The sequence below is a fragment of the Eubalaena glacialis genome, chromosome 18 (genome assembly GCF_028564815.1).
Source record: "Eubalaena glacialis isolate mEubGla1 chromosome 18, mEubGla1.1.hap2.+ XY, whole genome shotgun sequence".
Lineage (NCBI taxonomy): Eukaryota > Metazoa > Chordata > Mammalia > Artiodactyla > Balaenidae > Eubalaena > Eubalaena glacialis.
Window position 1 is genome coordinate 29244943 of NC_083733.1, and position 16131 is coordinate 29261073.

Consider the following 16131-nt stretch of genomic DNA (forward strand, 5'->3'; position numbering starts at 1 on the left):
TGTGCTTGGATGGCGGCTTTGCTTGGGGAGCCAGATGTGCCCACAGGAGGAGACGGGCAGCCCCTCAGGGGCCTCTGGCTCCCTCCTCAAGCCCTCTGCTCCTCCAGCATCCGCTCTGGGCTCTGCTCAGTCCCGGGCCAGGCAGGACCCCTGCCCTCCCAGCGCAGCCCCTGACTGCCCCGCAGCCAGGAGCTCTGGGCTTCTTGTTTCCAACAGACCCGGAGCTCTGGGTAGTGCACGGGAGACCCAGGGCACCTTCCCTAGTGCCAAATGCCTGCAGGGGTGTGTGCTGCTGGGGTGAGCCCCATCCCCGCCTGGCTGGCTTGCTGTTGCCCCTGGCCTCGTGGGAAATGACCAGGCAGCCAGGCTGTAGGCGCCACCCCGGCAGCCCAGCTCCATTTCGGTTTCGCTTGCCTCGTTGTGTGCTGCGCCTCGTGCCGGGTGCTGGGTCGTGGCAGAGGACAGGCCCCTGGAGCCGACAGCCTCAGTGTCCTGCACGGGCAGCCAGGGCCAGTCAGGCCATGTTGCCCGACACTGAAGGCGTAGCAGTTATTTCCTGGCAGCACCACCCTGGGTGTGGGCAGCTGTGCCCCTAACTCTGCCCTGTGACCCCAGACTCAAAAGCTGCTGCTCAGAAGGGTATACTGGCCAAGCCCCACCTCTAAGGCCATTGTCCTGGAGGTGGGAGTCACCTGCTCTCCGGGCCCAGGGCAGCAGCCAGGCTGAGGGCCCCGGGCCATAGCCCATCCTGTCTGCCGTGTTAGGAGGCTGGGGAGCAGGGTGCTTGGGGTCTTCCTGCCCCTCCGTGCCCCGGGCTGCCTTTTCTCTCTCAGATGCTCTGCCCTGCTCAGCTGCTTATGCTACTCTTGCCCTCTGACCCCGGCCTGCCCAGGGGGTCCTTGGCTGTCTAGTCGAAGCCCCCAAGGAGCAGGTATCCAGGGTGAAATTCCTTCCCTGTCCCCTGCGTCTCCCATCCACTTCGTCACAGGTGGCTCCACCATGGGGAGGAACGACTGAAGGGACAGATGAGTTTTGGCTCCGTCGTGGGTGTGGGTGTGGGGGAGATGTTATCAGTGACCGGACATGGGTGATTCTCTTATCCACAGTGGCCCCGTGTGTGCCCCAAAGAGGCCATGCTTCAACTCTCTGCATGCCTCTAGTTTATCAGGGCAAAGGGAAACTGATCTCTAGGAGGGCCGCCTTTACCAGACCCGTGAAACTTATGCCTGCCATCTAGATGCCTGTGGGCAGGTTCTGTGCCCTGCACCAGTTGCCCTCACAAGAGCCAGGTCTTGGCCTTCCCACCAAGAACTGAGAGAGGCCCCCAAGGCTCTCCGGCCTGCCTGGAGGGGGCAGTGCCCGAGGCCCAAGGAAGGGCTCTGTGGAACCTGTGGACTCTGGCCTGAGGAGGGTGCAGGGTCTGCTCCAGCCCTGAGCAGACAGCGCACCAACAGTTCTGACATTCTGGTTCTGTGGCCCCCTTGCATGGAGCCCTAGATGCCTGGTGCCCTGGCCCTTTCTCTCCTCTTTGGTCCCAGCAGAACCTGAGGACCCATGGCCACATGCTCCTACCATGGGGCGGTGGGCGCAGCCCAGGCAGAAGGCCAGCACCAGATCTGGTGTCAGGAGGCAGCTCTCCTCCCAGTCTCTCCCCCGAGTCCAGCTCCGCCCCACTGATGGGAGCTGGAGGCACCCCTGCCCTCCACGACTGCCCTCCCTACCCAGAGCCCCCATGACCAGGGTCCTTAAACCCCCAACACGGAACACCCAGGAGTCGGCTCACCTAGCTCACCTCTGCCAGGGTGAGTCCTGCAAGGGGAGAGAATATCCCACTGCTTCCACCTAACCCTGTGACAGTCTCTGCCCCCTGGTTGACTCTGCAGGTTCTCCTCTCTGGCCTGCATCATTCCTGGCTCCTTCCCCTCTTCCCTTGGCTTGACCTAGTACACTCTTCAGCCCTCTTGGTGAGTAAATCCACCGCAGTCCGGGCCTCAGCCTCTTCCCTCCAGACCAGGTAGTGTCCTGCCCAGCCCCCTTTTTGAGAAGTCTGGTGCACAAGGCCTCTTCGGGCGGCCTCTGTCCTTCCCTGAGCCTTCCAGAAGCCTTCAGGCACAACCTGGCAGTTTTCAGGAACTGAGGCTTGAGGCTCCACCTCCGTGGCCATCAGAGATTCAGTCTTGGGTGCCAAAGGCCAGCACCCTCCAGACAGCGCCCCCTTATCAATCCACAAGCCTACAGAGCGGAGGGTCCAGCGGCCCAGAGCAGTGAGACAGGACACAACATCCAGACCAGGATCAGGGCCCGGGTGTGAGCTGCTGCCCCCCACTGCCCGCCCCCAGCGAGGTGAGTCCTCAGCCCTCTTTCCCAGGAGCCAAGTGGGGCCTTCCTTTGGGGGCTCCAGACAGGCTGCACCCCCAACCAGATGAAGGCCCCCATCAAGGGAGGGCCTGCTCGGGGCAGAAACAGAAAGAAGGCCCATCCAGGCCCAGGGCGCCCAGAGCACCAGCGTGAACCCACAGCCCGTCCCCGGCAGAGCCAGCTGCTCAGAGGCACCACCCCTCCCGTGGCCCATCCTTTCCTCCCCCGCCCCCCCCCCCCCCCCGCCCCGTCCCCGCGGCCTCCCTGAGCAGCCGGGCCCTTCACCTCCTGGTCCGCTCTGTCTTAGTCCCTGCGTCCTCTGTGCCCGTGCCTCCTCCCCTCCCCGTCCCCGGCAGAGGTGGGCTTGGGCACCCCTCTCCTTCCTTAGCAAACCCCTCTTAGGTGCCGTGGTCCCACTTCCCAACCCCAGCGCCACCCACCCCATATTAACTGTAATTTTGTAAGAAGAGTGACTCGTTGGTTTAATAAATCTCTAGTCATTGTAATTTATTGGCTGCCGTAATGTATTTATTAGTCACCCACCATTAATAAAAAGTGCCAGCTTTTTCTAGCATGAGTGTGGTGTGTTGCGTCAGTGCCCAAGTTGCTTCCACCGGCGCCCCCCGCACGACATGTGTCCTGGGGCCGGACCGCGGGCCGCCGCCTGGCAGAGGGGCACAGCGTGCTGGGGCAGGATTCCAGGTGACCAGGATTGTCATGAGGGCAGAGGCTGGTCTGTCCCGTCCTGCGTGCTTGGTGCCGGCCATGCCCCTGCTCCGGTGGCAGCAGCCAGGCCGCTGGCCACGCTCTGCTGGAGACTGGGAGAGACAGGGAGGTGACGACCGCAGGGGTGGGTGCTGTCGCCTGGCTGTGGCCCCTGGCTCCCTTCTCTTTTCTCACATGCTGACATCTCCTCTTGTGAATGTGTTCTCACATCCGTGTTCTCCGGGGAAGCTTGGAAGGACAAGCTGGGCTCTTGGCTCCTTGGTGATGGGTTCCAGTGTGTTTGGAGGGATGGCAGTGAGGCCTGTGGGGTGTGGAAGGGTTCTCGGTGCCGGCGCCTCCCCTCGCTGCAGTGGCTCCCCTCCCCATTGCCCTCCCTGCATCTCCAGGCTCGGCCCCTCCTTCCAGGCTCACTCCGATGCCCTCCCCACGGGACCAGGTCTGACTGGGGAGCGTCGCTGCCTCCCCGGCCCCTCCCCTGCTCTGTGCCGCTCGCTCGCTTGCTCGGAACCAGGACTTTTTCACGTGTGTGCATTTTCTCTCCCCAACTAGACTGTGAGCTCTCGGAGAGCAGGAGACTGTGCCGGTCGTTCCTACAGCCCCGTAGCTGCCCCACGGAGGGCCTTGCACACAGATCCAGCTGGTATTGGTGGGAAGAGTGCCCGCTCTGCAGCCCTGGGGTGTGGAGGGGCCGAGCCGTAGCCGAGTGGAACTCCGGAGCCCAGGCAGCTGGCCTGGATTTTTCCTTCAGACCTAAGCTTGGCGGCCTCCAGACCTTCAGCTCAGCCCACATGCCGAATGGGCACAGTCTGCACTCTAAGCTTGGGTCTCCCTGGTGGCCCCTTCTGGTCCTGGGAGTGCCCTGGGCATATGTCCCCACCGTGTCCCCCAACGTCTAGATCAAGTCGAGATAGTTGGGCAGTGAGTTGGGATCTTGCCTCTGGCTGAGGCCTTCCAGCTGTTGGTTGAGCAGCGACAGGACGAGGTGGTGTCGTGTGGTGGTGGGGCTTTTCCTATTGAATCCTTGGTTCTCCTCTGCTCCCTGGTGGCTCGGGGACCCTGGGCGTTCCCAGCCCCCACCCCCCTGCGTGTGGATCCACCTGGCCTCCCAGGAAACCTCCGCCTGCCCTTTTCTGAACAGCCTCCATTGAGACGGCACCGGGCAGAAGTGTCTCATGCCTCCCTGAGTGTGACTGTGCAGTGACTGACCGGCAGAAATTGCGGGGACTGAGAATGAAATTGACTGGTTGAGGCTAGGAGGGTAATAAGATCATAGGAGTTTGCTGAATATGTGCGGCATAGTGAGAGGACGATGCCATTTACTACAGATCCCAGAGGGTGTCGTAAATCCGTGCGGTTGTCTAGGGGCTCCCGAGGGGCAGCTGAGAACCTAGACTGCCCCCTCCACCAACTGGCCTTGACCATAAGGACAAGGGTTTGGCACCAATACCCTTTCCAGGTCACCAGTATGACTACACAGTCATGGAAGAGATGACAGAAGTCGTGCGGAGCTGGCCATGACTCTCTGATCATTTATTCTAAAGCCCACAGGCTCCTCACTCTGGCTGGAGAAAACCATTGCATTGCAGAAGCTCTGGTCTGGCCCAGAGCCGGGTGCAGGTCTCTGCTTTTCCCCATCCCAGCCATGTCACCTCTCATTGCCCCCTAAGGATCGATGAGGTTAAATGACAAGGCAGGGGAAGAGCTGGCAGAGTGGGGCTTGGTGATGGGTGATGGTCACTTCATCTTCTTCCCACTCCCACTCAGCTGGAGGGAGATGTCGGAAACCAGTTTACTCTGCGCCACTGCTTGCTTGTCCGTCTCAGTGATTAACGCCCAGTGATGCCCACACCAGTGCTCTGCTCTCTCCTATGATTTGCTTCAGTCTTCTGACTTCAGAGGGAGCGTGTAGCCTGGAATTACTCTTGAACTTGAGCTGCAGACCCATGGAGCTAGGTTTGGGGCGGACAAGTTTCCAGGGCTAGGACGGGGTTCTTGGGGGAAATGAACGGCTCTCCCTTCCCCCAGAGAGCTATATCACGAGGGAGCCACCTTCCTGTGCAGAAATGGGTTTGTACACAGAGAACAAACTGCCAAGAAACAGACTGCCCAAGTTCATGTGCCTGGCATCCCACAGTAGGATAAGTCCGTCCTTGTCCCGGACAGAGGGCTGTCCCCTGGGATCCTGCTTGATTTGGAGTGCCCATTGTGTTTACTCATTTGCTAAATGAACTCCTGTGCGCAAAGCAGTTCTCCACGTCTGCGGTGCTTAAAGCTCCTCGCGTGACCAGACGTGGTTGAGTTTGACTCAGCCCGAGGGGGTACGGCCAGAGCCCCAGGCACTCCTGCAGGCAGCCTGGGCAGGAGCGTCTCCCCAGGTGGCAGCCCCTGAGGATGCCTGCAGGAGCCTGGAGTGAGTTCCCCTCAGACCACAGGAGGGGCCTAGAGGTCCTGACCACTCCCAGAGGACACACCGACCCACAGGTTACGCCCAACAGGACAGGTCTAGACAGGAAGGGCCAAAGCCCGGCTCTCATGCTCCCGTCCAGCAACCCCCACCCCCCGCCAACGCGCGCGCACGGACGCGCGCACGCACACGCACGCACGGAGACCTTCCCGTGGTTGGAGACTGCAGACAGGAGAGCTCGGTCACCCCGTCCTCAGCCTCACCTAGGGAGCGAGGGTTGGTTCCCAGTCCAGTATCTGCTACCGGCCCTGAGACAGGGGTGTAGGTTGCTCTGAACACTGGAAATGCGAAGCTCCATGCTGTGCGAGAACTGTTCTGTCAGCCTTCCGAGGAGCTGAGGAGCCGTGGGGGCCCAGGAGCCCTGCCTGAGCTGCCGAGTAGCCCAGTTCCTCCCTCTCAAGCCTAACTTCCGTCTTCTCTTTCCCTGTCTCCGTGTCTGTCCCTCTCGCTGTCTGTCTGGCTCTCTCCCTACCCGCCTGGGGCTGCAGAACCGCATGCACGAGTCTCTCATGCTCTTCGACTCCATCTGTAACAACAAGTTCTTCATCGATACCTCCATCATTCTCTTCCTCAACAAGAAAGATCTCTTTGGTGAGAAAATCAAGAAGTCACCTCTGACCATCTGCTTTCCTGAGTACACAGGTAGGTGTCGCGCGGACCTGCCAGGGACCTGTGTCTCCCCTGCGGGCACGGGCACCCCTGCAGGCATCGGGCAGAGGGTAGAGGAAGAGGCGAGGGGGTGACCAGGTCTGGTCCCTCCCAGGGCGCTGCCCTGGGCGTGGTGGGAAATGGACCCTCGTGACGCGTGTGTGTTGTGAGCAGGCGACTCCGGAGAGACGTGGCAGGATCAGAAGGCAGGACAGGCCCACAGCTTCCCCCTCTCCTTCCGTCCTGGTCCCCTGCCTCCCCGGTCTCCCCCCCTTCAACCCCCGCCCGGGCCGCCTCAGCCCCGCCTGCTTTCCGTGCTCCTGCTTCGGTAGCCCTGCCCCTGCCAGCAGAGCAGTTCCCCCGCCCCACGCCGTCGGGCCTGCTCTCCCCACCTCCACCCCCATCCCGCCTGCTCTTTCCCGCTCTTCTCCGCCCCTGCGCTTTTCCCCCAGTCAAACCACCCCTACTTCCTGCAGGCCTTCTCCATCTCCGCTTGCCTCTCTTCCGCCTTCTCCGGGGCTTTTCCTCTCCTTCTGGCTCCAGGGGAGTGTGTCCCACCCCCCCAGAGGAAGCTGTCTCTGGCAGCTGACGGAGGCTGGCTGTGTAGGGTGGCCCGGCTCTGGGCTGCTGCTGAAGGCTAGGGCAGCGCTGACGGGCGGCCGGAGCCCAGCCTTTGTCACTCTGGGGACTGGGAAGCTTCTAGAGGCCCCTGGGGCGTGGCAGTAGAGAATGTATCACAGGTGGGCTCAGTCAGGAACCCACTCCCTGACAGCCCCAGCGAAAGATCAGGGCTTAGGCTTAGCTCCCAGGGTGACATGGGTCCCCAAACTCAGCCAGATTCCAGAAGAGATGCATGCTGGCCCCTCCGCCCTCCTCCACTCCTGGGTGCGGGGGGGCGGGGGGGGAGTCTGCCCTCACCCTTGGGTGTGGAGGGCGCATTGGCTTGTTCTGAGCGCAGCCTGTCTCCACTGTGTGAATCTGCCAGCTTCCTGCCCTCCCCAGGGTGCAGAGAGGGAGACAGGGCAGGCTCTCGGGGCTGACAGGCGTCAGGAGCATGGTGCAGGCAGGCAGGCTAAAGCAGCTTCTGGACCCAGACTCTGCAACTTTGGACAAGTTAATCGCCTGTGCCTTGTTTGTCATCCGGGCACCACAGCAGATAATGATGCCCACCGCTTGCGGGGCTGGGGGTGGGGGAATGAACGGAGAGAACTGTGCCTGGTGCCAGGTCTGCATCATAGCTGCCATCACCGCCCTAGTACCATCCAGAGGATGGAAACCAAGCAAGGGGGATTGGCTGTGGAGGAGGCGCCCTCTGCAGGGTGGGGCGGAGCAAGTCCAGGTGGGCACGGGACAGGCCGGGGAGGGCCCTGCCTGTGGGTGGAGCCGGGCTGTAGCCCCTCTTGGCAGCCACCTCTCCCAGCCTCAGCAGAGGCCCTTCAGGACCAATTCGGGTCTTTAGATAAAGTTGCGGTGACCGGATGGGGCTCGAAGTCTGCAAGCTCCAGCAGGCCCTCTCAGGCCAGTGCCACCTCAGGGGGCCGGCCTGAGCCTAGGGCTCTTCCTTGTCCCCAGGGACCTGGCCCCACTGGAGCTCGATTTGGGACGTGGCCCAAGGAGCGGTCAGTCTCACTGTCGTGTTGTATGGCGCGCTGGATGCTCCCAGGGAAAGTCGGTCTGAATTTGGGAAACATTTGAGTTCTTCAGGGCCTCCAGAGGGATCCAGTTTGAGTTCAGAGAACACGATGGATGAAAAATGGTCACCAGTGAGGTGGCCCCTGGGGGTACCTAGGCCTGTGGGGACAAAACAGGCTGGAGGGGCTGGGGCGTGCAGGTGGCTGTCTGGACGTCCACGGGGAGCTCTGCGGGACCGCCAGGCTGTGTAACGGCACGGACTGAGCAGACGCTCAGAAGGCGGGAACTGGACATCCCCAGAGTTACTCCTGGGCACTTTTCACCTCCGTGGGTGCCGTCGTGGCACCCTCTGGGCAAGAAGCTCCTTGATAGAGTCCACTGTGGGGTTGTGTCTAGTCTGCGAGCTGCCACTAACATGATGGCTTCACTGTGTTGGTGGCCAGCCAATGGTGGCGTGGAGGAGGCTCTGCCCCGTGGGCTGTCACAGCTGCTCTCCGCCCTGTCCCCACCCACCCCGTAGCCCTGACCCCTCACACTTGCTTATCTGGCTGCAGACGCCTTCCAGCACCCGGGCCCCAGCCCCCCTGTGGCTCACACCCAGCCGTTGGAGGATGGCGCAGGCGGGGGGAGGGGGGAGCATGGCCCACAACCTCAGCATAAGACCGTGTCATTTCCATGCCGGCCAGATCCCAGGGGCACTGCAGAAAATGGGGCGCCTAACTTGGATGGGCTTTTAGGCAATTCTGTGTTGGTCCACGTTTTATGATAGTTGAAAACTACAGGATAGAGCCACAGGGTTTGGGTTGCAGCTGGTGGGCAAACTGTCCTTACATCATGCACAGATACCCCCACCAGACCCCGGCCAGGATCGAGGGAACACTCAAGGAATTGCGGTGGGCAGCGGGGCTCCAGTTGGCATTACAACACTGCCAGCCCCTTAAACGGCCCACCTGGGGGTTCCCAGTGCCCCCTGTCCTGGTCACTCACCCAAGAACGGGGACGGCTTAGAGACAGCCCCAGCCCTTCTCATTAAGAGGAAGCATCCAGGAAGGAGTGTAGGCACGGCGCCCTCTGCACGCCCAGGGCCACCACCCCGCCGGGAACTCGTGCATCAGAAGCAGTAGGACCGGTTTAGACCAGGGGTGAGTGTTGTGAATGGCAGACTGGCCAGCCTCAGTCACTGTGCTCATCTAGAAAGCAAAAGGGACAGCCTGTGGCCGCTGTCCACCCAGGGCTCCCGGGGGGACCCTGTGTGAACACAGAAGGAAAGACCTGGGAAAGCCAGAAGCCAGGCCAGTGCTCAGCCGCATGTGGTTTTCAGTGTAAGATGCGACTCCACCTTGGAGAAGGGCCCCAGGCAGCCTCCTGGAGAAGGTCACGGCCCACATCTTCAGCCCACTCACCCCCATCTCACCAGGGCCTCCTCCCCACCCCACCCCACCCCTGTTCTGCTCTGTTTCGTTACAGGCCCCAACACCTATGAAGATGCCGCCGCCTACATCCAAGCACAATTTGAAAGCAAAAACCGCTCACCCAACAAAGAAATTTATTGTCACATGACTTGTGCCACAGACACGAATAATATCCAGGTGGTATTCGACGCCGTCACTGACATCATCATTGCCAACAACCTCCGGGGCTGCGGCTTGTACTGACCTCTTGTCCTGTATAGCAACCTATTTGGTAATGATTGATTCCAGCATTCACAGAAAAGCTTGCACACATACACACACACACACCCCACTAACAAACAAACAAATGCAAGTTGGTAAATAAACTTTAAAAAGGCATAACAAACCTTATATATAGACAGACAAATATAAAGTTTTTTTTAGTTTGTACTAGAAGGAGCTTCAGACAGAACTGACCGACATTCCATTGATCATCAAGGTTTTCCTGGGACAGCACCTGAGCATGCACTTATGTGTGCACACACACACACACACGTCACGGTGGCAGTCCTGATTTGGGAGTCCATCCTTTTAAGAACAGCCACGTGATTTTACACTCTGAGACCCATTTCTGTGAGCAGGGAGAGGGCAAGGAAAGGCCTAGCCTTAGTCCAGCCTTTTCCTCTGCTTCCACCCGCTGAGGCTGTGTGCTGTCAGTTCTGTCCTGCTCTTGTGCAAATTCCAAAACCCTTTAAAAAATGGCCAACACCCCAAATGTCTCCCTGCCCTGTACTCCCAACAGAAAAATTAAGGATGCTTCTCTTTTGGGTGGTAGAGGTGGTTAATTTCAAGAATTTAGAAGAATCATTGCTCCGACCAGTCCACTGTCTGTCTCCTGAGTATTCTTTATTCATGTTAACAAGGCAAGAGTCAGAGAAAAGGGAGACTCCGGCTGCTTTCTGCAAGCAGCTGAGGGGAGGGGCCGTGCAAAGCACAAGGTCACAGTGCAGAGCTGAAGCTGCTCCTCCCCTCCAGAAGGGCTCCCCCTCCAAGAGGGCGGGGAAAAAGAAGGGGAGTGATGTGGAGAAGGGGCGGAAGTGGCGGAAGTGGCGGAAGTGGCGGAGGGGAGGGCAGATCTGCAGACCTGGCTGGGTCAGGGTCCCGAGGGGTGAGGCCTCCCAGGAGGCCTGAGCTAGGCTTCCCCTGGATTCCTGATCCCCCTGCGATGCTGCCCCATCTTGCCCCACCTCAACATTATTAAACATGTTGGAGGGTTTGTTGGTTGGTTGGTTGGTTGGTGTTTTAAATCAAGGAAAATGGTCAGACTGGACCCCTTATCTCTCTCTCTACAGACTGCTTCACGGACTCTTTGCTGTTGACGTTGATCTCCTGGTAGCATGACCTTTTGGCCTTTGTAAGACACACAGCCTTTCTGTATCAAGCCCCTGTCTAACCTACAACCCAGAGTGACTGACGGCTGTGTATTTCTGTAGAATGCTGTAGAATCCGGTTTTAGTTGAGTCTTTACATCTAGAATTTGAAAGGAAAAGAAGAACATTTCCCATGTGCTTTGTAGCTTAAAAAAAAAAAAAGAAAAAAAAAAAAAAGGATAAAGGAAAACTCAGCATCTCATCCATCTTTTTGAAATGAACATCCACAGCTGCACCCGTGCCCACCCCATCCCACCTGCAGAGGTGCCGCCTGTCCGCACCCGGGGCGCTGGTTCCCGGGAGTGTGCTCAGGCCACGCTTTCTAGACGCGGCCTCACCGTCCACAGCCCTCCCCACCGCCCAGGCCCGAGCCACTCCACCCACACGCTCACTCCAGGTTTGCATAGAAAAAGCACAGCTCTCACGGGCCAGTAGCTGCCCCAGAAGAATACGGAACATATATATATAAATAGAGCCCTATAGGAAACAATTTCCCCCCAGCTCCCTTTCTACAGAGTACCTTTATCATTTTTTTTTTTAGTTTTAGATTTTGTTTTTATTTTTGTCCTGATGAGCACTATGTATTACATACCAGATCAGCTTTCATAGTCTTTGGGAACCGGGTTGTGGTTTTTCCCGCTGACATTTTGCTTCTCCGTCTCTCAGATGGATGCTCCCTTTGTGTGTGTGCACCCCTCCACCTTTTCCTTTGTTTCAGTGACCTGTGTTCGCTCTTTCTCATGTGGGGATGTTTGTGCTGCAGATAAAAAATTTTTAAATACCACAAGATGGAAAAAAAACAAAAAAAATTTTAAAAAAAAGATGGAATGTAATGTTTACAAGAAAGCCACAGTTCTCATGATCAGTCCAATGTCATTTCTACTTTGACTAGTATCCAAACTCCTTCACGGTTTCACTTTTAAGACTTAATATTTGCTGAAGACCAGTCACAGCCATTTCAGATAAAGAGGCAAAAAGACAAAACACAAAAAATTTAAAATGCAGAAAAAAAAAAAACTTGGAAAAAAAAAAGCCCACGGGTCTTTCTAAGCCTTTCTATTCCCAATCGGTGAGGTTTCTGTGATATCTTACACACTGCCAGTCTACTTCTCTGACTAATGGAAAATTCATGTGTAGCTCAATAAAGAGAATGTTTGTCTGTATTCCTGAGTCTCACCCTCGGGCTTCATTCTGACAGGAAAGGGAAGGAGGGATTTGACTGGGCCACAGACGCTGGGAGGCTGGTGGGTAGGGCTGTAGGTGCTGGATAAGGATCCCCCCCCCCCGCCCCCGCCATCAAGGGGAGCCAGCTGAGCACAGCCACCTGGGGACAGGGCCAGCAGAGGAATGGGTCACTCGGGCCTGCAGGTGCCCTCTCCCTCCCAGCTCCAGCATCTCCTCATGTTCAGCTGGTTTGGTTTTCGAGGGTAGGATGGAATGGAGCGTTGGAAAGCGGGGAGAGGGCAGGTAATCCCAAATCTCCTGCTAATACGGGATCCTGTACCCAGTCGCTCCACCGCAGCAGAATGGGTGGTCCCAAGAATGAGGCCAAATTGCCCCAGCCCTCTGTACCCAAGGGGTCACATGCACTCACTTGGACATCTTTAAAAGCTTCTCCTGTTGCACCTGAATGCCAGAAGTCCCCGGCAGGCCGAACACACACGGAGCAGCTGAGCACAGCCTGGTGTACGGAATCTGGTTCTCAGTTCCTCCAAGTGGCAGGTCTCACTACCTCTCCACTGGGTTGCCAGGTTTCTACTGCAGTTAGTTGCAGATCAGTTGAGACTGAGACCTGGAGGTAACAGAGCTCATCAAAATCCTTGCATCATGTCCATGGATCACTTACTAGCCAAGCAGTCAAGTGCTCCACCTAGGAGATGGCAGGGGCTGGGCAAGGGCAGTTAATTGGAATCCTCCGCACACCAGCAGCCCAGGAAGGCCTCTCCTTGGCGATTCCCGTGGCCTTTTGAATCTAGTGAGGATGGAAAGTGGGGGTTGATACTGCTGCAGAGACCGTGGCGTAACAAGAGGCTAGTCCCCTCCTGTTAACAAAGAACGGATCCGGGAGCTCCTCAGCCAGGACAAGCCTGCTGGTGAGCCAGCCAGGCCCACCCCTCCCCCAGCGCTGCTCCCACCAGCTCCCCTCACCCCAACTTATCTGCAGAGCGAGGCTCACAACCATCTCTGTTGATGGGAAGGCTGTGCTCCTGGCCACAGCTTGACTTCAGGACACTGGTCTGGGGGGATGCAGATGAAAGGCTGCAGGACGCCGTGACTTCTACATATGGCATACCTGAACTTCTCTAAAAAAAATGAGCCATAGGATAACAGTTCTTGCATATGAATTTTGTAGATAAAAACAAGTTTCTTTGCCTTATCTTCCTTAAAATGGGATCCAGAAGCATTTGCTTGGGAAAGGGTGCAGGGAAAGACCAATTCAATTAGATGAGACACGTGGGGGCAGAGCCTACGCATCATGGTCTCTAGACACTCCACAAGCGACTCTAAGGTGCAGTCAGGGGCGCCGAGAGATGGAGGCGTTCAGATGATGGAGGGCCTTCAGGGCAGGCAGGCGTTGTTCCCTGACCAGCTCGTCGGCAGGGCCATGGCTCCTCCTGCATGCGAGGCCCTGCTCCACAGAGCTCTCCGCTTCCTCCCTGTAGTGGGGAAAGTCACGCCCAGAGAGGACCACGTCTGCTGGCTAAAGATAAAAAAGCATACTGTCTGCACAGCTCAAGTGGGAAACCAGGTCCAAGTGGCCACCTGGGCACCCAGGATTTATATCAACACAAGAAAAACATCCACAAGGACCATCGATCTCTACAGTACATAAAAGCCTCAAAATTAGGGGGAGAAAACAAAACAGCGAGAACCCAAGATGTCAGCAGAGCCAAAAGAAAATGGAGGGAGTAAGGGAGAGCACTTCCAAAAGAGCCCAGAGAGGGCAAGGGCACCTCCACCACCATTCACAGAGTGCCCAAACACTCAGTTTACAAACGTGAACCAGCAGCCTGGCCTCTGCTTTGGGCTATGTGGCGGAGCACGAGGACAGGCTCCCTTCCTGGAGACAGCCAGCACAGTGAAGGGGCCATGGGATGGGGACCACCTGATGGAACGGGACACTGGTCTAGCCTCCTGCCCTTGCCCTTGGCATCTGTCCCAGATGCCCTCAAGAAGTGACAAAAGCCAAGAGACAATACAATTAGTGCCCAGAACCCTTTACTATCCAGGTGTAAAATCTAAGGGTGAATTTAGGACTTCTCTTTTGGGGTCATTTTAAAGGCATGGCTCCACTTTGATCACTGTCATATTGCTGTATTCCAATGTCTCAGGACCCTCTAAAATTGACTCCAAAACATTTTCTCTTTTCACACATCTGAAACATAAGAACACATGGAATTGGTATCATCTTTAAATGTGCACAACATGCACACATATATAAGGATGAAAAAACCCTCCAACCAAAACGGAACACACAAAATCAAAACGTGTTCTAATTTCCGCACCTCTGAAAAAAACTGCCTCAGCTCCCAGCCACACACAACACACTAGGAGAGTTTGCTTTTTATTATCATTATTATTGTTTTACAATAAAAACAAATAGCTATGCTCTCAGCAAAACCAATTTAAAAAGAAAAATAAAAATCACAGAAATTTACTAACAGCATTTCAAGATAAGTCTTTTGAAAGATGTATTGAAATAAATTATCTCACCCTAAACATCACTCTATTTTCAGTTACTTCTCAACATTCTAAAAACTTTGTTATGTAAAATACATTTAACTTTGCCAATAATTTTAGATAATACTGGATTCTTCCCAGAAGGACTACCATAAAACTATGCTTTCAAACATTAAAAACTTAATCCAGTAGGACATAAAACTGAACTAGGTAACCTATGATTGTGTGTTTCAAATCCTTCAAGTTAAATGTGTCAAGGATTTGAAAAAGTTCAGACCTGGGTCTGCTCCAAGGCAGGTGGACTCAACATCTTACCTTTCTACGTTCAATTAAACCAACAGGAACACAGTTATGAAAATGAAGGGCTCCGGGGAAGAAAGATACAAAAGATGTCTTTTATTTCTTCAATAAAGCCCTCCAAAATTTACTCTCCCATCTTGTAAGGCCCACATTTTCTCCAAGGACCAAACCACGGCCTTTGGCATTGCCTAATTTACTTTAACAAGGAATTAAAACCATGAACCAAGGCTTGCTGCTTAACCCTTTCCCCGTGTCCGGGGGGGGGTGGGGGGGACGATGAAATGCAGAGAGAGGACAGACACACAGCGTGTACTCATGAGATGCGGGAGCACCAGCGTTAACGGAAATAAAGCCAGCTTTGGATAGGGGGCTCAGAAAGCTAGTCCCGGATGTACTGGGACACGATGGGTCACCTCCTCACACTACGCCCCTGGGCTTTCCTCTCCTCTGCTGCAGGTATCAAACCAAGCACTGTTCTTCCAAGATGCCCTGCCGGCCCAGGGGTCCAGGAGCCCGTAGGTCTGGCCTCTGTGACATTCTGAATGCCTCCGCACCAAGAACAGCAGTGTGACAACATAAATTACCCAGTGGCGTGGAGTCAGGCTCAGGCTGTACACCTCCACACCGCTTTTTATGGATCCCGCCCCCTGCACCTCCCGATTCCCCCCCGACCCCCCCACGCCCACTTCCTGCCACATTTGGAGCTAAAGACACCAGCATTTGTTATGACTTCTGCATAAAGCCGTCATGGAAGTGGCCCCCTTCAGGGTCTCTGGCTGCCCACTTCCTCTTGATCCTCCCCCACCCCTACAGAGTCCAGTCAACGCAGAAGAGATCATGCTTAGAGTTAAAATGTGCAGTGTTTCTAAAGGGAAGAGAAATGTCACATAGAAAGTATTACAAAAAAGGATTAAATCTGTCAGCTGTCCACACACTATTAAGACCACGTGCTTTACACAGCGCAATGCAGTTGAGCCCACTCCTTCACTCAGCAGGCAGAGCTGGGGACAGGCCTCTTCAGCTCGGGAGGAGGCGCTAGGAGCTCTGCTGCTTCTGAAGTCTCCGCTCCGCGGCAGCAGCCAGCATCCTTCGACGCAGGGTCATGGGGTCAGAGGTCGTGCCTTCCGAGGGGAGGCAGCTGTCCGAGGCTGAGTCATCTTCAGAACTTCTGCTCAAGAAGCGCCTACAAAAAAACAAAGGACTTGAGTGAGGGATCAGGGAAGCTCTGGAACATGCACACACACAGAAACATACAATGTGCTTCTTTAATTCCCCCACTTTCCCGGCACCGTCACGAAGCTGTCACTCAGCACCACCCCGTGAAAAAGACACCTGTCCCTGAACAGAGGGGCAGAAGTTCTCCGCATCAGGCGGCCGCTCAGCTCCTCGCTCTCCACCGGCCACCCCCTCCCCACTTACACACACAGCACGCAGTCCCCACTCACAAGGCCTGCGCTGGGCACGGAACCCACCCACAGGAACAGAACACCGGCCCCGTCCC

The 16131-nt window shown here is 56.3% G+C and overlaps 2 protein-coding genes and 1 long non-coding RNA gene across 4 annotated transcripts in view; 1 reads left to right on the plus strand and 2 right to left on the minus strand.

Annotated features, from left to right (window-relative positions):
- GNAO1 (G protein subunit alpha o1) overlaps positions 1-10758 on the plus strand; it is a 168395-nt gene extending 157637 nt beyond the window's left edge. The window contains exons 7-9 of one of the 2 annotated variants that reach the window (XM_061174462.1): positions 6037-6190; positions 9296-9511; positions 10572-10758. In XM_061174462.1, coding sequence (XP_061030445.1) covers positions 6037-6190; positions 9296-9483 — 342 coding nt within the window. In that variant the 3' untranslated portion in view covers positions 9484-9511; positions 10572-10758. The remainder of the gene's footprint in view (positions 1-6036; positions 6191-9295; positions 9512-10571) is intronic. The other variant, XM_061174463.1, reaches the window with a different exon arrangement.
- Positions 9358-12753, minus strand: LOC133079131 (uncharacterized). The gene is made up of 3 exons (XR_009698055.1): positions 12244-12753; positions 11242-11406; positions 9358-10749 (listed from the first exon to the last, which is right to left on the minus strand). It is a non-coding gene; the product is annotated as an uncharacterized LOC133079131 (long non-coding RNA).
- Positions 12754-15562: 2809 nt separating this feature from the next.
- AMFR (autocrine motility factor receptor) overlaps positions 15563-16131 on the minus strand; it is a 39255-nt gene continuing 38686 nt past the window's right edge. The window contains exon 14 of the mRNA XM_061173423.1: positions 15563-15813. Coding sequence (XP_061029406.1) covers positions 15666-15813 — 148 coding nt within the window. The 3' untranslated portion in view covers positions 15563-15665. The remainder of the gene's footprint in view (positions 15814-16131) is intronic.